Raw genomic sequence first — 22,438 nt, 5'->3', positions numbered from 1 at the left:
CATTAGGAGATAATTTAGCCCATCAAGGCTCATCTAGGCCAGACTCCTGAACTGTAGGGTTACCAGATAAGATACAGAATTTTCAGTTAAATTTGAATTTCAAATAAACATCAAATAATCTTTTCATATACATACCTCCCATGCAATATTTGGGACATATTTATGCTAAAAAAAACCCCACAAATCCTTGGGGCATCTGAGTGGCTTAGTCGGTTAAGTGTCTGACTCTTGATTTCACCTCAGGTCATGACCTCAGCTCAGGTCATGATCTCAGCTCAGGTCATGACCTCAGCTCAGGTCATGATCTCAGCTCAGGTCATGACCTCAGCTCAGGTCATGACCTCAGTGTGGTGGGATCAAGCCCAGCATGGGGCCCTCCATCAGGCTCTGTGCTCAGCAGGGAGTCTGCTTGAGGAGTCTCTCTCCCTCCACCTCTGCTCCCCACTCCCTGTGCTCTCTCTTTCTCTCTCAAATAAATAAATCTTTTTTAAAAAATTGTTGTTTATTTGAAACCCAAATTTACCTGAGCGTCCTGGATTCATGTGCTAAATCTGGTAACCCTCCTTGAGTGGAGTATCTCCTTGTGTCTGGAGGAAAGGTTTGGTCTGTTTGCTAGCCTGTGCCAAGTTCAAAAGGTAAAAATGTCATGGGCCAAAGTTGAGTCTGAGGGCGCAAGACTGAGAGCCATGGGAAAGGTAACACTTGGTAACATGCATCTGGCGAGTTCAGGTGGGAGAGGGAGAGACATGCCTGAGAGGCCAAGCTGAGGGGGTGCTTGGCTGGCTCAGTCCATAGAGCATGCAACTCCAAGGATGCAACTCCTGATCTCAGGGTTGTGAGTTCAAGCCCCACACTGGGCATAGAGCTTACTTTAAAAAAAAAAAAAATGAGGACAGACTAAGGCAGTAGCTGGACAGCTGGGCTGTTGGGAGCACTGTGGAATCTTTATATTAACCTGCTCTTATAGTTTAAAGGAGGGGCATTCAGGGACACCAGGGTGGCTCCGTTGGTTGAGCATCCGACTCTTGCTTTTGGCTCGGGGCATGATCTCAATGCTCAGCACAGAGCCTGCTTGGGATTGTCTCTCTCTCCCTCTCCCTCCGCTCCTCCTCCTGCATGTGCTCATGCTCTCTCTGTAAATAAAAAAAAAAAAAAAAAAAAAAAAAAAAAAAAAAAATTAAGGAGGGTATTCAGAGAGGGAACCTAAAAATCTTTGCCCAAGTGTACTGGCTGATAGCATTTTTCTGTGGGAGAAAGGGAGGAGGTGTTTTGGGGTGAGGAGGAGAGGGGGGATTCCAGGCCCTTACTGAGAAAGGACAGTTGAATTGGTGGACAGGCACCTCTCTGTTCGTCAAAGCCCCTCAGGCCTGGGGAATCGGGGTCACTTCTCTCGGGCTTCCTGAAGGCAGGCTGCTCATTGGCCTTAGCCTGGACTCACATGCTTTGCTTAGTCTGGAGGCTGTGGTTGCCCCTCAGGGCTCAGTCACGCCGAAAGGGTCAATAAAGTATGTATCCCAAGCCAAAGAAGAAAGACAATAAAACTACCCTCAGGGTCAGAGGTCACCTAGTCACTGATTGAGATATTCACAACTCTTTTTCCTCTCTCCTCTCTTCTTGCCCCCTCCAGCTCTGGAGGGCTGGTCCTCCCTTGACTCTACTTTTCACCTTTCTCCAAAGCCAGAGTTATCCCTGGAAATCAATGAGGTGTGAGGCTGAAAAAAAATCATGTCATGTAAAATGAAGCTTGAGCCAACCGGAGAGTGATGGTGAATGAAACCCCCCAGTTAAGAGTACATGGCTTCGGGGAGCCTGGCTGGCTCAGTTGGTGGAGCGTGTGACTCTTGCTCTCTGGGGTTGTGAGTTCGAGCCCCACATTGGGTGTGGGGTGACTTAAAAATAAAATCTTAAAAAAAAAAAGAAAGAAAGAAAAAGAAAAAGCCTCCCCAGCCTTGGTGGAGGCTGCAGCCCAGCTACTCCAGGGATCAGCAAGCTTTTTCTGTAAAGGGTCAGATAGAAAATAGTTTAGGCCTTGCCGGCCACATTCACTCCCGGAAGCATAATCTCCCTCACCCCTTTCTTCTCCTTCTCCTTTTTCTACTTCTAGCTCCTTGAAGAATTAAAGCCCACACACACACACAGACACACACACACACAGACACACAGACACACACACACACACACACACAGACACACAGACACACACACACATTCTTCCCTCCAGGGGCCATACAAATGCCACATAGGCTATGGGCTAGATCTGGCTTGCCAGTTGCCAAATCACATTCAAACTAGAAGTTAGTCTAATTTACCCCTACTCTGTCTTGTTTGGAGGTGGGGAAACAAAAGGGCGAGAAGGGGGGGGCTGTTCTTTGTTTTAATATCAAAGCCCTTTCCTCCCACCCCCTCACTAGGAAAGGACTACACAAGTGACTCCAAACCCAATGCAAAAACTCGGACAATTCCATTTTACAAAATGCCCTTCCTGACCTACATGAAGTTCCTTGGGAGTTGAATGGGCTGGGGCCAGCATATTTTTAGGTGGCAGGAATGCGCCCTCTCAGCGTGGGCAAAAGAGAAGAGATCATTGGGGTACTGTAGCCTCTGGTCCCAGGGAGGAAGGAAGGAGGAAGAGGGAATGGTGGAAAGGGCCTGGATTAGGGGAATGCAATTCCAAACCGAAGCCCCACGGATGAGATTCACTGCCAGAATCCATGATGTGGCCCAAAGGTACCCCTCCTGTCACTCTGGGAGCAGGATCGTGTCCCAAAGCAGAGAAATGGAGCAAATACCTCAGCATAGTCCAGCCACTTTATCATTTACATATCAGAACAAACAGAGCATTTGGCAGCTGGAAGGAACTTGGGGTCCCGAGTAAATGTGTGCTCCAGAACGTCAGGCAAGCTTCACACCCCAAATCCATTCTCCTTCACCTATCTCTTCAGGTCTCTGGGGAAGGACCTGTAAACACAAATCAAATACGTCATTGTCCACCGGCCTCTGCCTGGGTCTCCCTCTCCCCTTGGCTGGGCGCTCCCCACCTACAAGGGGTTCTGATCCTGAAGGGGAAGTCCTCTCCCAATGTGACTTGTCCTTCTGGCACTCAGAGCCACTGCCAGGGTGCCTTAGAGCCTGGAGGCTAACATTTAGGCACCCCCAGAGTAGTAAAGATGCTGGCATCGTGGTGGGCCACGACCACGGCTCACTAAGAGCCTTGCTCCCAGACTCCGAGAGTACTGCCCACTGCCCACAGCTTCACTCCATTTCCTGTATTCCTGGGGCTCTCCTCATAATCCCAAACTGGATTTTGATAGCTCTAGTTCAATTCCCTGCCTGCCTTCTCCAAGTTCATTCCTCTTTACTTTACTTTAGCCTGAGTCTCTTACGTTCATATATATATATATATATATATATATATATATAAATTCTGCACAGCCTTGATTGACAAGTACAATGAAAATGTCTCATTCCCATCTGGTTTGCATTTCATTACACTGGTCAGCGATGTGTCTTGGACTGGAGGACAAAGGCAAAACAGATTTTTTAAAAGGGTTGATTAACAATATCTATTTGCTCATTCTATATTGTATTTTCAGGGCATTTAGGGCTTATAAAACATGTATTGAATGATGGGAGTGTGGTGAAAACTCTAATGTGGCCAATGAAATCCGGAGCCCAAATGAGCGGTTGGCGAGTGTGTCCGCAGGTCCCCGGGCTCCGGAGATCGATAGTTGAGCTCGGCCCCTGAAGCCAATTAAGAGCTTTATCTTAGCATAAAAATAAAGAGGAGTTAAAAACGCATTCCTTTCCCAGCTTTCTCGCCCTTCATTTTTTATTGCGATGTGCAGTTTTTCTTTTAAAAAAAGACCTGGGACTCTGAAAAGAGGGTGGGGATTTATGTAAAGAAAGTGTCATTTACCAGGAAGAAAAAATGCAAATAATGGTGAGTTTCAAGGACATGTTTCAACGAGAAACACTCCGTGCTCCAGTAGGAAGAGGCAGGGGCACCAAATTCAGCGTCTTGGAATAATTCCCTTCCTGGATTCAAAGATTCATTTATTGAAATAAATCAGGAAGCATTGGCAGAACGGAAATCCGCTTGCTGGGTTTAAAGGGTCTTTAAAATGTTGCGAGTGTTAGATTGCAAGTCTTTTCTAAATACAAAACAGAAGAAAAGACCGCAGTGTTTCCCTTGGACTTAAAGAAAATTGCTAGGTCTCCGACTTAGGATAATTTCATGGCCGCCACAGAAAATGGGTTTCGAAAGAAATCCTGCCCGATAGCACAACGTGCTGTACATGTTTTGTTTTGTTTTGTTTTGTTTTTTGAGGAGGCTGGCGTGAGGAAACAAGTGATGCAGAGTGGGGTCTGGGTTGTACAGAGCAACCAGTTTGTCCCCCCCCTCCGGTCTGGATGTTCTGTTTCCCTCCTGCTTCTCTAAGATGGATCCTAAAATTCAGGCTCAAAAGCTTTGCTTGTTTGGCAGTGACCAGTGTCACTGATTTTATTTATTGCTTCAGATTTGGGCATGAGAATAAATCTTTTTCCTATTTACTGTTTGAACTCAGTGTGAGGGAACGGATCCCATTATATTTCCTATCCATACAGACATGTGGATATTTAGACCAGACCACATACAACTGGGGGATGCATAAAAGAGATTTATTGGTTAATTTACGCTGCCTAATACACATGTAAACCCCAGTAAGCCAACGCTGCCGAAGGAGCCTCGGTTATAGCGTAAAATAGGACCCACGACCCCTGGGTTCCAGTTGCCCTGCCTTGGCTAGCCCAGTGATTCCTTTCTCCACCTGAGAAAACGAGGGAACGAGAACTCCTGCCTTCCCTCTCCAGCCTGAGTGCAGGCAAAACTTTTCTCTGCTTTTCTTTCTTTCGGCCACCACTCTGCTTTCGGACACAGCTCCCCAAAGTCCTCTGTGCCCCGAAGTTCTTCCCAGGGTCTCCTCCGAAAAGCAAGTTGAGGGGTGAGGGCTGCAGGTAATCAGGGAAACTTCCGCTGTATCATTATTACTCTTATTGCCTAACAGGAGTGGTTTGCTTTGGGGGAGGGGGCTTTGTTTTCATAGGCGGTAAACTTGCTGTATCTGGAGATACTTCGCCTTCTATCTGTTTCGAGGGTCAGGGTTCCCCCTCCCAAAAAGGAAACCTCCACCCAAACCAACCAAAATAGAATCCGAAATGGTCTGCCTCTGTCCTGCTGTTCACAAAGCCCCCAGCCTCGTCCTCTCGGGGACATCTGGGGACCCTGCGCCTCCCCGAGCACCGACACCCCCCCAGAGTCGCACACTCGGGCTGGGCTGGGGTGTCCCGGGAAGGGTTCCACCGCCCGGGGTTTTGGCCTGGCTGAACCGCCTCAGGTCGGCCCCTTAACAAGCATTCCCCCCCTCCCCACTTCTCGGTTGATGATCTAATTGAATTATGCCTTTTTGTTCCAGGGACTACAGAGCACGTGCTGGAGGCAATTAATTATCGGAATGTGGCCATATCAAAACGGACACTGGGCACCGGGTAGGTCAGCAGCCGCAACATCCCCCTGCCCTGCGCTCAGGCCCCCTCCCCCTGAAGGGGCCGGTTGGGCTCCCTCGGCCGCCTTCCTCCCTCGGCCCCTCGCCCCGCAGTCCGCCCTGACTCCCAAACGCGCAAGGCCCCAGGTTCTCGGGGGCGGGGGGGGGTACCTGGCCGGGCTCCCCGCAAACCCTCGCACCGCCTGACAGCTACCCCCACCCCGCCCCCCCCGAGCCTCGAGAACCGCTCTCCTCTGCCCTGGCGACCGGAGGAAATCCAAACTTTTTCTATGCAACTCCGCGCCCAGGGTCCGCGGGGGTCGGTGGGAGGTGAGGAGAGGTAGAGGGAAGGATAGAAAGGGCAAAGTGAAAAGAAAGGGGGAAAGAAAGAAAAGCAATCCTCCCTTTTTGTAAACCTGACTCTAGGGAATTCATTTGCATGATTTAGGCATATTTGTTCTTCTCTGAGTCCCCTCCCCCCCCCCCCCCCCGCAAAGAAACCTTCTGCTGAGCGACACTGAAACCGTTCTTGGAGAGCCTATTTTCAGTAGATGTAATCATTTAAGTCAGTAGTGAACTCACCTTCCAACCTGGGGAGAGAGCTGTGGATGGAGAGGGAGAATTGGGGCGAGTTTGATGGGAGGGGGTGTAAGTGTGCTACCGGCAGGGTTTCCCCCCAGCAAAATGGCAAAGAAAGAAGGTGAAGTCTTGGCCAGGCCCGGCGGATTGGGGGGCAGGAAGCGAAAGGCCGCAGTTAGAAAGCGCTGCTTGAGGCTGTCTCTCCAAGCGCCTCTGAACTTGATCAGATGTTCTGTTTCCTACAGAGAGATGGCGGCCAGGTTGTGAGGCTGACTCAAGGCGCAGACTTTGGGGGCTCGGCCCTGTTCGGGATGTGACAATCACAGCCATCTTTCTGTGGGCCTTTTCGTTCCACTTCCACTCTCCTGCATTCTTTGCAAATACCCTGCCGGACAAAAAAAATGAGTGGATTTATAGCCCTGTCTGAACCTGGCCATTAAGTCCAGAAAGACCTAGCACCAGGCGGGGTGGGGGTCGGGTGGGGTGTGTGTGTGGTGGGGGGTGTGCTTCAGCACACAACTCTGGAAGGTAAATCCTCAAGGGGTAAGAATTCCCTGAGGTCACTAGGTGCTTGTCTGGGTAGGAGTAGAAGAGAGCAAAGCCTTGGCTGTTCAGAGAGAAGAAAATTCCACCCCACAGTCTCCATTCCTGCCCCCCCCACTTTTGCATTTGAAAATGTTGAGAATTCGAAGCCGATTACCCTTTGGATTGGAAACCACGCTGATCTAGCGTGTGTCTAGAGAGTTTGCTGTGTAGTGTGTTTAGTGTGTTGTGTGCGCAGGCTAAGTGCATTCTGTGCGTGTTTAGTATTTGTACTTGTGTCTGTGTTTGCTGTGTTGTGTGCGTGTATTTACCCTGTTGTGTGTTCCGTTTGTTATGTGCCTGTTTTTACCGTTTTGTGTGTAGTTTGTTGTGGTACTGGTTTGTATGTGCTTACGCTTCTGTTTAGCTCTGTGTTAACTGTGCTGCGTGAGTGTTCCCAGAGACGTGCTTGCGTTTACGATGTTGTGTGTTTGCTGAGCTGTGGCTGGTGTGTCATATATGGGGGGGGGGCAGGGGCAGCGGCGAGTATAGGCACCACTCACAAACTAAAGAGTCAACGCTTGGCTCAGACGGAAGTAAGGGCGATCGGCTCTAATTGTAATCGTTTCTCCTCGCTTGGGCCTCGGACGGCCAGCAGCAGCTCGGGGCCCGCACGGCGAGCTGGCCGGCCCGGGTCCGTGGTCTCGGAGCCATCAGGGCCCACGGTGGCGTGTGGGGAGGACGCGGCTAATGGGCCGTGAACCTGGAAGTGCTACGCTCGCCCCAGGATCACCGCCCTGCGGCCGCCGAGAGGGCCCTCTCTCCGGGTGGTGAGGCGGCGGGGGCCCAAGCGGGGCTGGACGTCCGGCGCCGCGCCGACGGTGGGAACGATCCTCGCGGGGCAAAGAGTGCGTTTGGCCAAAGCGGGTAAAGCGCGTGAGGGGTGCCTGCCCGCTTCGGGCCGGAGGGAAGCCAGGGAGAGGCCCGGCGCCGCCCCGCCGGCCGCTGACTCGAGCCTGGCTCCAGTTCCCCACAGCAGCGCAAGCTCCGCGGAGCCCACTCGCGGGCGCCGGGCCGCCGCCGCCGCCTCACCTGCCAGGCGCCCGGCCACGGCCCAATCAGCGGCGGTCGCTCGGCTGCGGCTGCCATGTTCCCCGCTCCGCGCTGCCAATCAGTGTGGCGGCGGCCAATGGGCTGCAGGGCCGGGGGTCAGGTGACCGCGGGCCAGCTGGCTCCCCATTGGCGCGCGCCGCGCGGCCTCCCGCTCGGTTTATGTGAGAGGAGTGAGTGATTGACTTTATCAGTCCAAGGACATTACTCTGGAGGCGAAGAGGCTGGGACTCGCGCGGCGAGCGGCGAGGACCGAGCCTGCCTCCAGCCTGCTGCCTGCCCGCCGGCCACGAGCCGGCTCTGCTACTAAGCGCAGCCCAGCCGGGAGGCCCGTGCCGAGGGAGCCTCCTGGCCCCGCGGTGCTGCGCTCTCGGGGAGAGGAGGGGTGCCCGGGACCGGATTGGCCAACTCCGCCCTCCACTTATTATTTTGCTTATTTTTCTTTGTGCGCGCCTGTTAGTTTGTTAAACCAGATCTAGTCCCAGAGTCTTTTCTCCTCCCTTCTCCCCGCTCCTTCTTCTCCCCTCCTCCCCCCCCCCTCCTGCTCCTCTACTTCCCCTCCTCCCTCCTATCCCTCTGCAGGAGACTCTCACAGCGACGGAAAGTTGCAGCCCCTGGCACCGCCTTGGGGGTCTCCCGGCAGTGTCCAACCGCCGCCACCCCTCGCCGACTGCGGCACTTTGGAGATCTCCTTCGCCCGCACCCTCGCTCAGTTCAGCGGTATCGCCTGTGCCCAGAACGCCCCACCCATGACGATGCTCCTGGACGGAGGCCCGCAGTTCCCCGGGCTGGGAGTGGGCAGCTTCGGCGCGCCGCGCCACCACGAGATGCCCAACCGCGAGCCGGCGGGCATGGGGCTGAATCCCTTCGGGGACTCGCCCCACGCCGCCGCCGCCGCCGCCGCCGCCGCCGCCTTCAAGCTGAGCCCCGCGGCGGCTCACGATCTGTCTTCGGGCCAGAGCTCCGCGTTCACGCCGCAGGGCTCGGGTTACGCCAACGCCCTGGGCCATCATCACCACCACCATCACCACCATCACCACGCCGGCCAGGTGCCCAGCTACGGCGGTGCCGCCTCCGCCGCCTTCAACTCCACGCGCGACTTTCTGTTCCGCCAGCGCGGCTCCGGGCTCAGCGAGGCGGCCTCGGGTGGCGGGCAGCACGGGCTCTTCGCCGGCTCGGCGAGCAGCCTGCACGCTCCAGCTGGCATTCCCGAGCCCCCTGGCTACCTGCTCTTCCCCGGTCTGCATGAGCAGGGCGCCGGGCACCCGTCGCCCACAGGGCACGTGGACAACAACCAGGTCCACCTGGGGCTGCGCGGGGAGCTGTTCGGCCGCGCCGACCCGTACCGCCCGGTGGCCAGCCCGCGCACAGACCCCTACACGGCCGGCGCGCAGTTCCCTAACTACAGCCCCATGAACATGAACATGGGCGTGAACGTGGCGGCCCACCACGGGCCCGGCGCCTTCTTCCGTTATATGCGGCAGCCCATCAAACAGGAGCTGTCGTGCAAGTGGATCGACGAGGCTCAGCTGAGCCGGCCCAAGAAGAGCTGCGACCGGACCTTCAGCACCATGCACGAGCTGGTGACACATGTCACCATGGAGCATGTGGGGGGCCCGGAGCAGAACAACCACGTCTGCTACTGGGAGGAGTGCCCTCGCGAGGGCAAGTCCTTCAAGGCGAAGTACAAACTGGTCAACCACATTCGAGTGCACACGGGCGAGAAACCCTTCCCCTGCCCCTTCCCGGGCTGCGGGAAGATCTTTGCCCGCTCCGAGAACCTCAAGATCCACAAGAGGACCCACACAGGTAAGGGGTAAGGCAGGCGGGCGCGTGACTCACAGCGGCACCGCGCCACGGAGCCGACTTGCCGCGCGAGGGAGAGGGGTGGCGACCAAAGAGAGGGGCGGCGCCCCGCCGGGGCCGTTCGGGAAAGAAGCGCTGTCAGTGTCCCTCCACCTCTCGCCCTCCCCGCCCCGCGGCGCTTTTGCCCAGTTCTAACTTCCCGGGCAGACGGCTCCGCGGTCTCAGGAACTAATTGGAACCTTCTCGCGCCCAGGAGCCAACTGGCGCCGCCTCTTTTTGTCTCTTTTCTGGGTTACTAGGAAGGGACTCCGAATGTGATGAGAGCGGATTGCTTACAAGCGACTTAGCTCTCGGCACACATTCGGGGAAGGCAACCATAGAAATGCTAATGAAAACTAACTTTCGGTTACTTCCGCTCTTTTTTACCCTTGATTGGCACATCTCCTAATTAAATGACTGATACTTTTGTCAAACTATTTTTATTTGGAGTTCCAGGTTCAATTCAGTACTTCGGGAGGAAAGCTAAAAGTAGAAAAGGCACCTCAGTTTCGTGGCTTGTTCCGAACATCTTGTAAAACTGTCTGGAGCCCCTGGATTTATATAGGTTTCTCTTTTCGAACGTTAAGTACGACGACCCCTGCTTTTTAATACTGGGTTTAGCAAAACCGCCACATTTGAAAGAGGCGAATTAAAGGGTACAAAGAAGGACCTGAACGGGATTGTCCCGTCCCCGGTCCATTGTCCCGCCGGGGCTGGGTTACATCGCCGAGGTAGCGGCGGAGCGTGGCCACGCGTTGGGAGCCCTGGGTCGGGTGGGATGGAAGCACAAGTTAGGGGAAAGTTTGGAGGAGCCAGAAGCTTCCCCATCCTGCGCGAGAACAAAGGGACGCGCAGGTTCGGGGCCGACCCTGCCCCACCCCCGCCCCGACCACCACTCCCCAGCCCAGCGGGCTTAACCAGCGCTCTCCATTTTTCTCCAGGGAACCGAGACGCCACAGCCGCCCCCAGTCGGCGCTCCCTCTCCGGCCAGACCGCCGGGCGCTGCGTCTCCCGCTGCTGGGCCCTAGGAAGCTCCGGGCCCTGATCATATTTTTGCCCCTTTGCGTTTTTGCCTCTTGCAGGTGAGAAACCGTTCAAATGTGAATTCGAAGGCTGCGACAGACGCTTTGCCAACAGCAGCGACCGCAAGAAGCACATGCATGTGCACACCTCGGACAAGCCCTATATCTGCAAAGTGTGCGACAAGTCCTACACGCACCCGAGCTCCCTGCGCAAGCACATGAAGGTAATTACCTCTTTATTAGCGGTCGGCGGTTTATAAACACTCGGCCCGACAGCGGGCCGCGGAACGGAAGCGCCCGCGCTGCCAACCCTGTATCCTCCACGTTAAATCCGATTTGCTCCAGCGGTGACACCTTGAACCCATTTTGGGCACCCGGGGGGGGGGGGGGCGGGGAGAGCACAGTGGGGAGGGCACAGTGGGGAGGAGGAGGGAGCAGAGGAACAATTGGTTGTTTACTGGGAAGCTCTAACCGAGCTCGCCGGGGCTGGAGGTTGTAGTGGCGGCCTCTTCCCGGCACAGCCCGCGGTGGGAACCCGGAGTACCCGCGCCGAACCCGGGGGTGGGTGGTTCATTCGCTCTTCGGCTGCCGATCAAACAATAGGGCCGAGGAGCGTGGTCGGATTCCCACGCATTTGAGACCTCGCAGCGCCCAGGGCGCCTGTGCCACCTTTCTCCGTACCTGCTTTCCCAAGCCGAAGCGGGCTTGGTGAAACCTGGGCCGGGAGGGAGTATTTTAGAGGCCCCAAAGACCAAGTGCTTATCCCACTCCATCCGCGGAGAAAGGGCATGGATAAGACAAGGTGTTGTATTCCTTTTCCGTAATGCCGGTCTTAGGGCTGAAGCTGTTGTGTTGGCGACCATCTCCGGGTTTTCTAGACATCGGTAATATGGAGATTAAAAACAAAAAAAAACCCAAATCAGCAGCATTTCTCGTTTAAGTGGGTCACTGGGCGGTCTTGCTCTTACAGTGCTCGAATTCTGCTCTTGTTTTTGCTTGCACAATGCCAGTTGGAATTATATTCATTATAATATATACATGTTAATTTTAGGTTCATGAATCTCAAGGGTCAGATTCCTCCCCTGCTGCCAGTTCAGGCTATGAATCTTCCACTCCACCCGCTATAGCTTCTGCAAACAGTAAAGATACCACTAAAACCCCTTCTGCAGTTCAAACTAGCACCAGCCACAACCCTGGACTTCCTCCCAATTTTAACGAATGGTACGTCTGAGGACAAACACAAACACAAACCCTGTTAACCATAGAATGGACCAAATGCATTTTAAAAAGGAAACTGAGACCAATCAGATGGAAATGGAGTTTTTTAAGGCAAGAGGCCATATATAGGGTTACATCTTGTTAATTGCAATTGTCCAGGAAGGTTTTTGGGCAAGATCCAAAAGTAGCCATGCCCTTTTCTCAGGATTAGAAAATATGTTTTGGCATTTGAAGGATTTTCAAAAAAAATCTTTTTCACTGCTTTTTCCTCCCTTTTCTCTTGCTCTCTGCACACCCCATTCCTAAACTCCTTCAGCTCATTTTAACACTTGTCCTGTTTCTTGAGAGGAAGTTATAGAAGGCTTGTTGTTGGTGGTGATGTTAAACTGATGGAAATTCTTCGCCTTAGTGGTGATTGTTTAAACTCTCACAGTCTTAAACCGTGCCAAAGTCCTGTTATGTCTTGAACTTTTCCTCAAAGCATTACACTTGTGAATGTATTTTTGTCTAATGGGGTCGAAACTGTTGTTCAGTATTTTTTCAGGCTGAGGATGTGATGTTACTCTACACAGATTGTGACGTTTAGTATACAGTTGCCTTTTGTAATAACTTTTTTTTTTGTAAATACATATCCATTGATGCCATATTTATCGTTTGTAATTTAATTATTGCTACAAGTGCCGGGAACTGAACAATATTTATGGAAAAAAATGTTTTCTAACAAATGCTGTACAGCTTTTGATTATAACTGCTTTAGCATTAAATTTTATTGTTTTGAAAGAAGAACACAATTTACAGTTTTTGAACCACTGACTCCTTTCTCTTGTTTTGTAACAGCCTCCCTCTACAAAGAGGAGACGTAAGCAAATGAAATCTTGTTTGTTGGTATTTATAACTCACTCAGATCCCTTTTTTAATTGTTAAATTATTTTTCTATTGCAGTGTAGATTCCTTACAGTGTCAGTTTCCATCTGGGGAGACCCTCCTTTCTTTATCTGTAGCTCAGATGGTTGTTTAACTGCGAGTTTAAATGTGTTTGTCCTGGATTTTCAGCATGCAAATCAAATATTACTGATCAGTTCAGTTAGTGGCCATGACATCTCAATCTTGTATTTCAAAGACTGAGAAGCTGGATTTAATCATCCCTGCCCTACATATATAAACATAAGGTAACCTAATGAGTTTTATGTCCCTTAGTTTTTTATTACCTTACATAAAAATGAACATTGTGGCAGGATGCATGTCTGTGTATTCTATCGAGGGATCACCCATATACATATATATGTTTGTATCTATGACTTATCTAATCTGCCTATCAAATCTATCTAGCTATCTATATATTTTCAAAAGTAAGCGTATGTCTGAAACAGTGGTGATGAGTAAGGCCAGTTGAGCCGTGCTTACTTATGGTTAAAGTGCTTCTTAAAAGAACCATAGTCCATTTACAGTTTTGGAAGGCAAAGGCTGATTTGTTTTGCTGTATATAGTTCAATTCATAATTATCAGTTATTCATAACATTTTTATAGCGGTGTAATAACTGCAGCGGTTCTGAAATGATATGGAAAGAAAAAAACATTTGCAAAATATGTATTTTTAAAGTTCATGGTTTGTAGGCACAGATGTTAAGAGCATTGTTTCCATTAAAATCAATAACAATGAAAAATGGTTGTTTGCTTTGTGATAAAATATTAACAATCCATTTAATCTTCAGCGAAGCAACTCATTTGGACAAACAGTTCTTTTACAGTTGTTATATGAAAAAACTGATTACTATATTGGCGGGTTGGACTGGGTAGAGTATCGAGAGACTTTTTTTTTAACTAATTTAGGGTGCTGTTTAATATTGAGAGCCCAATCTCTGCATGAATAACCAGCTTGCAAATCAGCAAATAGAATGGTGGAGATAAGGAATTGTAAAGAATTTAGAAATGTAATGAATAGGCTTAAGTACCTCCTTCTCTTGAAGGGGCAATGCTCTAGGTTTTTTGGTGGCAGTCCCTTTGGTATTATACAATATCATTTTGAATTATAGGATTTTGTTTATTGTTCTTTTTGAAGAAATAAAGTCTTGGCACATCTTATTTATGTTATAACATTTTTGTATTTAGTGCCTGATTTTTTTTCATGTTCAAATAAATCAACCTTAAATTGAAATGCCCAGAGAACTTCTGATAATTAAAAAAGAAACTTTGATTTCCTGGATACAGTTGAAGCAGTCTATTTTATCTACTGATCTTTGTCAACAATTATTGACAGTTTCTAATTGCAAATTGTTTTGGATGCAATTTTTTGTTTGTGGAGAATGGGTTTTTTTTTTTTTTTTTGCACTTTTCCTCCACCAGTAGACAAGGCAAGGGCCTGAATGCCATGAACAGAGAGATTGGGATGACTTCACAAGTGATGAGCAGGTAACCTGGTCAGTCCACCACTCCTACCCCAGACATTCCAATCTTGACCTTGACACTGAGGGTGCTGGACCAAATTCCTGTTTCAGGATTTTTCCTTCACTTCAAACCAGAGTCCGTTTTAAATGCTCAGCAGGTTTGCAGAAAGTGTATGTTCATAATATTGGCGCTAAGTGTCTTCCAACTTAAGTCTAAATAGTGTTTTTTTGTCTGAAATATGCATTGAACTTGCACAATTTACTGTGTTCTCCATGAATTTCCTCTCCACCCCCAACTTAACCTAATTTCAAATGGGGGTTGACTGGGGTGGGTTGGTTGCAGGATTCTCTCAGAAACTTGCTTCTCCTCCCTGCCAGTAAAAATACTAAATATCTATTTAGGAGACATAAAGAAGAGTTTGATTTTTCCTTAGCAAGCTTGGTATTATTCTACCATAAAATTTTTACAGTAAAGCATTGTGTCCTAAGAGGGGAAGATACCAATTAACAATGATGATAAGCAATATTAAGATAAAGTAAAAGCTTTGCCCCTCTACGTGATTTCCTCTAATTCTGGTGTAGCATCCTGTTTCTCCAAATAGTCTCTGCCCTGTCACTTTTTGGCAAAAAAAAAAAAAAGTTTCTTTCAGTAGAAAACTTTTCACAGATTTTCCTCCTATAATCTGACTCTGGGAGTGCACATTTATATTCTTGAATTTTCAGTAAATAACTTAAAAGAATAAGCACCCCCCCCAACAAAAAAACCTTGCAACCCTAAAGATGGATCAGCTGGAAACTATGAGTGTCAACTGGGCTCTTAGTGATGTACCTGTTATTTTCCTTCTTGCACCTGGTAAGACCTTTGTTAAAAGTCCATTATCTTTCCCAAACTGGGTGGTTTAGCTTAAGATTTCCACTGTTGGGTGGGGAAAGGGGAGGTGTCTATTTCCCAGCAGACAGAAGTCTGGCCTTCATCCAGTTTGGAAGGTTAAAGATCAGAGTCCAGGCTAAGCAGGGCAGTCCGTCTCAGCTACTGCGAAGGTTGGCGAGCGAGCAGGGACCGCCTCCGCTCACAAAGCCTCCCTGCAAAGTTGTGCTCAGGACCTCCTCGCCCCTCCCCCCTTCTTGCCGCCTGCTGTCCCCTTGCCGCTGCGCCCCTGGCACCTTCTCCTCCCCCTATAAGCTCCCCCTCCCCCCAAACAGAGGAGAAAAGTCGAAGGGCCTCTTGCCACTCAAGTTTCTGTGAAAGAATAGCCACCGGCGTGCCCATGCCCCGAAGGGCGGGTTCTCCGCCTGGCAGCTAGGCTGCTTTTCTCTCTCAATGTCTGACCCTCGAGGCTTTGCCCCGGGGACGAGGCCAGGCGTTTCGGAAGTCAGGGCTCCCGCTCCGCGCTCCTCGGGCCCCTCGTCGGGGCGCCCAGGGTCCCTGTGCACACACCAACCTCTTGCAAGTCCCGGTCGAAGCTCGGGGCGGGGAGGGGACCTCGTTTCCTAGGGTCAATTCTCTCGCGGTCTCGGCCCGCTGACCCTTTGACCTCCACCTACAGGGCCCTCGGCGGCCGTAAGCCGGCGGTCGCCCGGGTTCCGCGGACGCTTCGCGCCCCATCGCCTCCCGGCCTCATTAGGCCGGCGGGGCTGTAAAGCAGGAATCAGCCGCTGCCTAATCCGGACCTGGGGTCAATACGAGCCCAAACAATGGTGAGCTCCGAAGGCCACAGCGTAGCGCTGGCCGCAAACTTTGTGTTCCATTCATTTTCTCCAGGCGGTGGGGGTGGGAGGAGGGAGGGAGGCACTCGGACGCCCGGAGGCCGCTCCCGGCTGCCGGGGCTCCCTAGGCTGGCGTCCTCTGGCTCGGCCCTCCCGGTCTCTTCGCAGGGCCTGGGGCCTGGTTGGCGGCCCGCGTTGGGGGTGCAGGGGTGCGAGGGTCCGAGGGCCGGCCCGGAGGGGGCCGCCCCCGCGCCGGGAGCAGACTTTGAAGTGGGTTTTTAGCGCGCACGTGCGAGAGCCGGGCCGGGGCCGGAGCGGGGACCCGCTGCGAGGAAAGGGTAGGCTCGGCCCGGGCCCCAACCCCTCCCCCTCCCCCGCTCCCCGTCGCTCCGGCCTTTTCAAGCCCGCCGCCCCCCCCCCCAACCGCCCGCACTCCGGCGCAGGCGCACACCCCGCAGCCGTCGAGCCGCTCCGACTGCCAGGGGGTGGGGGGAGAGTTGAAAGCGCCTTTGCTGCGCCGCGGCCTCGGCGGAGCGGGGAGGGAGGGGAGGAGAGGGGTGTGGGGAAGGGGGGTGGTTTTGGGGCGGCTCTCGAGTGATGAACATGGCGGCCGGATGCGAACCCCCGCGGAGCGCAGCAAAGCGCTGACTGCGGGCTGCCGAACTGTTGTGTGCTTTAAACTCCCTCGTTATTCCTCGGCTCCGAGCGCCTCGCGGGAGAACGTAGGTCGTGGCGGCCGATCGCAAAATTGTGAAAAAACGGAAGCGAAGAAGTTCTTCCAGGGCATTCTGGGCGTGGGAAGTTGGCGAGCCTTCTGGGTGTTGGGGCTCCCAGGGGACTTGGACTTGAAGCCCGCTGGAGGCCGCCCCACCCTCCCGTCCCGACTGAAAACCTCTCCTGCGGACCCTCCGGGGTGGGGGTGGGGGTGCCATTTTGAGTTCTTGTGCCGGGTCGGGAGGCCGCAGCAAGTCCGATCCCCCTAAAAATGCCAATGAGCGGCCGCTTTTTCCTCCAGGACAATGGCGGGGCCCGGGAGGGGACACGCAGGTACCATTTCCATAATAAAACGTGCCATTGCGAGTTCGAACCGTAAGCGTTGCTCGGGGCCCCTTTTTCTGCATATCTCATTTAAACGTGGACCTCTGAGAAATGGCACTGTCGCAGCTTTTGTGTGTGCTGTTAACAGCTGGTGATCCTACGCGAAGGCGGGGGTGGGGTGGGGGGGAAGGCCACAGCCCCGAAAACTTTCAGCTTTTGCTTAACTGCCTAAATCCTGGCGGGTGAAAGAACCCCTGGTAGCTCTGGGATCTCGAGCTCGTGTTTTTTTGTTTTTGTTTTTGTTTTTTTCCCCTGCAGAAAAAGTTTGCAGATTCACCTTCAGATGTGTGTTTCGGGAGGACAAAAACAAGTGGGATAGAAAGGTGTAGCTGTTGACCCCCTGCCTCCTCTAGGAAAATAGGCGGCACGAATTCTTTCAGGTTGCGTCTTCGTGGAGGCCAACAGCTGAACGAAAAGGCCTTCTCGGGACTGCCCACCGTCGAGGATTTGGGCACCTGAAGGTGTGGGGCAGTTCCCGGGGGGCCACCTTGGGAAGGGTCCCAGGTGGGTGGGCAGGTCATTAGCAAAGCTGGCCCAGATCTGGGGGGAAATCTGCAAAACAGTGCTTTTATCAGCAGAGAACAATTGATGGGGTTGTCTTTCCTCCTTTTCAGTACACAAAGAAGACGGCTTTGGAGCAAGAATTTGGAATATGCATTTAAGTTGTCGTGCTTTGCATTGGAAACCCCTGGGCAATTAAAATAATAAGCATGCCTTGTAGTATTTTCTGTTCTTTTCTTATGTGTAATTCCTGCAAGTCAAAGGGGCTGCAGCCTCTTCTGCAGTTTGGAAACTTGTTTTGAAATTGCCACCAAACAGATCTTTTTTTGCCCCCTTTGGTTGAAGTTTCCTTCCCGGGCTCAGCCACTCCCCCCACCCCCTCACTGGAATGGAGTATTGACATCTTTGAGAGATCAAAGGAAGTAGATGGTGCTTGGTCTATACTTTATTTTTCCATGCTGTAGTTTGAACCCTGAGCTTTGAGCTTTTTCCCTGGTTAAATCTCTTGGTACCGAAAGTGTGAAAAATGAAAAGTTCATTAACTTGAAAAAGCTGTAACTAATGGTTAGGCAGTTTGTCTCTCTAAGAACTACAGAGCCCGGATTGTCTCTTAAATTGGCATTAAAATCAAGCTAAAGATGCACTGGTGAACTGTCTCCCCCCGGATACCTGCGGTGTTCTTTGGGTCATTTGATATGGTAAAACTGGCGGATTTGCATAGGAATTATGTGAATGGAATTTCTGCAAAACTGGATGAGTGATAAGTTAGTAGAACTCTTATATTTGTTTGAGGGAGGACTCTGAAGGTCACTGCTTTTCCCACTGAGGCTTGGTTTCTATCATAACCATTGAAATTTACAGCTTGAAAAACACTAAGTAGGCAGGAAGCATTAAAAGGAGTGGTTCAGAGTACTTGGACTCATAATAACAACACAGGAGCAAAACAGCTTCGAATAGGATTCAAGAAACTCTGGTTTCAACAAAATCTCTTAAAACGAAAGAAAATATCTTTCTTTAAAAATCATACAACAAAGCAAACACTTTTGCATATTTTTAATGTGATGACAGTTCAACCTGTTGACTAATCGGATGAATAGAGAAAAATATGAGCTTACGGTAACTGTAGAAATAGCCGGCACCAGATGGCAAGTTTATTATGTTCGATCCCTGATAGGATGTGTATGCTGTCTAATGTGTTGCATTGTAACACAACGTATGTAAAGACCATTTGAATGTATGGTGTTAAAAAAGAAAAGATTCCATTGTGTTCTATTATAAACTAGCATTTAAAACAACATAGCCAGTAACAATTTAAGACATTTTTTCTAAGAGTAAATATAGCTTGTTTTGACCTATCTGCAGTTCACTTTTTGTTTTTTTGCCAGTGTTGTCCTGCTTGGTATCCGGGACAGTCTCTAATTCCTGACGAAGAACTTGATACTGACGTTGGTATGCAGCAGCCAGCCCTCCATAACACTACCTATCCTAAATGCAGGGTTAATGCCGAGCCTACTGTGCAAGAAATGATTTACTGATGAGGTTTCAAAGAAAACCACATCAATTTGGATGTCTGTTACCCTGAAGTGATCATTTTAAGAGTAGTAGCTTCTTCCCGAGGTATAAAAAGACTCTTTTCTTCTTTTGGTGTATTTCAGTCTGTGTTGAGCAATCATTTGTGAAATGAAAAAGCAAAAATGCTCCCCCCTGCCCCCCCCCCCCCCCGCACGCCCTGCCACTTTAGGATTATAAGTGGGAAGATGGAGGTGAAGACTGGCCTAATTCATAACCCAGTGTGTATTATCTCATGCATTGTGTTGACCTTGTTGAAAATCTCTTTCAAATATCTGCATTCCACATGTAGAGCTCAAGTGTTTAAAACTAGAAACACGAATGCTTGTTTTGTTAATTTTGTATGTTTGTGTTCAAAAAGCAGTACCCAGGATCCCTACAATTGTTGTTTGACTTAAATAAAACCATTAAAATTTTTTGTGATCATTGTTTTATTATGGTGACAACCAGAACCTCCTAAATAATGTTGATTAACCTGTTGAATTGGGACAATTTTATATTCTCGTCACATTTTTCATGATATAGCTGGGCTTTCACTGAGCAATAAACCTGCAAAAACAAAAAACAAACCAAAAAAACACGCCAACCAAACAAACCCACTGAACAAACCTCAGCCAACTGTTTTGAGCTCACAGTGTTTTCCCAGAGGGACTCGGGGCCAGGTGCTGGGGAAGTCAGGGGAAAAATTCAGAGTCGAGGATTGATAGGGGTGATTAGAAGGAAGGACTGGAGGCAGGAGTTTGGAGGACCAAGAGCTTGTGCACACCACTCTTTGGGTGAGAAAGAGAGAGAAAGACAAAGCTCAAGATGGCCTCGAAGAAGAAAGGAGGGCCTCTGGAGAGCAGATATTATAGCACGGCACAGTACATGTCTTTTATTCAGGAGCCCCAGAGTGGTTCTTGGGGTAGACAACTTGGCAACCATTGATTAGGACACTTACCGAATCATGGAATATAGGTGTTATTAAAACACAAGTTGTCGTTAATTAACTGTAGTGTTAGAGAAGATGAAGACACTTCAGAGAAATTCTTCGAACTCCAGATACTTGATTTCTCATTTTAAATTGAACATCTGTAATCTAATGTAATCTGCGAGTGGCCATCATTGTATTTATTTGACGTGATTACGCCGTGATGAGGTATTGTAAATTGCAGCCTGATAGAGTATATCGCTATTGGTTCTTTAGATCCAGTTTTAGTAAAATTTCTAAGTAGACTGATGATACTGTAATTTTTAAGTAGTGGGAAAATGGCTCATCTCCCTCTGATTTTGGTTGTTCATTTACATTAAGAGCAGGAGTATAGACCACTCAAGGAAGACTATCGTTCTTTGATTCTCAGCTCCCGAAAATCGGACATTTTTATATCCCCCTATGCCAATGCCGGTAGAATTTTTTGTTTTGTTTTTGTTTTTAAGAAAAGAACTGTGTTCTTTCAGACAGGCAGTGGAGTATTATAATGGGATTACTTAAAAAGCCCTTGGAAAGGTAGACTACAAAGTTGTGCATGAGCCAGCTGCCCTGGGATAATAATACCTCCTAGGGTTATTCTAAGGATTAACACAAAAAGTCCATAAAGAACCTGGCACACAGTCATCCCTGAACAAATGAGAATTCCCTTCTTTTCCTCTTGCTTTGGGGTAGTTTCCTAGTTTTACTATTATGGATTATTTTGCTAAAAACACGCAGTGATTTGTACTGGGGTGCAAATGAATGCCGTTTTCAGAAAATAGATGGAGACTTAGGGTATATAAGAAATACTGCATTTCATAAGCATAATTGCTAGATCGGGCATGTAGGTTTATGAACATAGCTATGAATATTTAAACACGTAAAAGTAAAGTGTTATTAAATGCCTGTTGTAAGTTATCTTCCAATGAATATACACTTATCCTTAGATAAAAATAAGTTGTGTACTTAGAATCTGTAAACATAGTAATTTAGTGGTTTACTTTTAATTTGATAAAATTTTACTTTAGTCAACAGCTTGATTCTTACTGTACTTAAAGCAAATGACAATTTTACAATGTGAAAATTGGCATTCACATTTAACAAAAAGATTAAATTGTATGATGTCTTAAATTATTCAGTTTCCCCCTACTAAATTTATGTTAGTATTATGCGGATGTGACTGTAGAATAATGAGACCGATTTTCCTATGGGGCTTAGAAGCTAGCTTTGGAAGCAGTTCTCAAAGAAGGGTCCCCAAAATGTTTTGACCGATGTCAGCATCCTTAGAATAAGTTTAGGGACTGCCTAGGTTATGGCCTCACCTAAGGTAAAAACACAAACAACAGCCACCAATCTTAATACTTTACCGCCATACTTTTGGTTTTTTTTAAAGATTTTATTTATTTATTTGACAGAGAGACACAGCGAGAGAGGGAACACAAGCAGGCTTCTCCCCCCCCCCCGCCCCCGCCCCGAGCAAGGAGCCTGACACGGGGCTCGATCCCAGGACCCTGGGATCATGACCTGAGCCGAAGGCAGATGCTTAACGACTGAGCCACCCAGGCACCCCTACTTTTGGTTTTCTTATGTTTTGAAAGGATAACCTGATTATTTTATGTTAAAACTGAGATCTGACTGAAGGTGAAGAAATGCTCTATTACAGCATTATGAAACGCGTTATTTTTTTCTCAGTGATGGGTCTATTCATGCAGTAAAACCAAACAGAAACACCAAACACACTAAGCTCTTCCCGAATGAACTGAGTGGGAAGTGTATGTTTCCTTCCCACTCATTTTGGGGACTTGGAGCTTCCCAGAGAGGTTGTACTGCTGAATGATAATGGCTTTTGTACGGAGTCTGGAGGACTTTTCATTATTCCTTCCTAAACTGGTTTATCACTTTTGTCTATTTCTTTCGGACTTTGCCCTATTAGATGCGGGGGTCGGCCGTGTGCAATTTGTTCTGAGTATTGGTTGTCGGTTACTTAGTAAGAGCGAGGTTATTATTAAATGACCGATTTCAAACCTGACAGCGTTGTGGTGCCTCCCGTGGCGGATCCTCCTATAGGTGACATTAGTCTAGAGTCCCAGGGATCAAATCAGTCAGCGCGGCCTTCCAGGTCTTCCGGTAAAATAGGAAGGGGGCGGGGTGCAGGGGCAGGCAGGAGAACACCCTCTTTGATTCTTAAAGAAGTGTTCCTGCTCCTGTTGCCTTTCCTTAGGGGGGAGAAAAAAAGTCCTCTTTGTTTTTAATCAGATCATCAGAAACTTCATTGGTGCAATGAGAAAAATGTTGCTGCCAACAATTGCCTCTGTAAACGTCCCAGAGTCAATAATAGGCAATTTGTGATACAAGATGAATAAATGCATTGTAACATTTCGATAGGAATCCAGTGCATAGGACTTGTTTACC

General features: G+C 49.4%; 1 protein-coding gene across 4 annotated transcripts in view; it reads left to right on the top strand.

Moving 5' to 3' along the window:
• Window positions 1–19,476, top strand: part of ZIC3 (Zic family member 3) — an 84,746-nt gene extending 65,270 nt beyond the window's left edge. For 2 of the 4 annotated variants that reach the window (XM_027608321.1, XM_027608319.1), the window contains exons 2-5: window positions 5,454–5,526; window positions 8,316–9,542; window positions 10,661–10,824; window positions 11,652–13,482. In XM_027608321.1, coding sequence (XP_027464122.1) covers window positions 5,454–5,526; window positions 8,316–9,542; window positions 10,661–10,824; window positions 11,652–11,831 — 1,644 coding nt within the window. In that variant the 3' untranslated portion in view covers window positions 11,832–13,482. Of the gene's footprint in view, window positions 1–5,453; window positions 5,527–8,315; window positions 9,543–10,660; window positions 10,825–11,651; window positions 13,483–18,893 lie in introns of those variants that run through there. The other 2 variants (XM_027608318.2, XM_027608320.1) reach the window with 2 other exon arrangements.
• The last annotated feature ends 2,962 nt before the right edge of the window (window positions 19,477–22,438 follow it).

Source organism: Zalophus californianus, chromosome X, assembly GCF_009762305.2.
Source record: "Zalophus californianus isolate mZalCal1 chromosome X, mZalCal1.pri.v2, whole genome shotgun sequence".
In the NCBI taxonomy this organism is placed as follows: domain Eukaryota; kingdom Metazoa; phylum Chordata; class Mammalia; order Carnivora; family Otariidae; genus Zalophus; species Zalophus californianus.
This window is presented reverse-complemented; position numbering and strand designations above follow the sequence as displayed.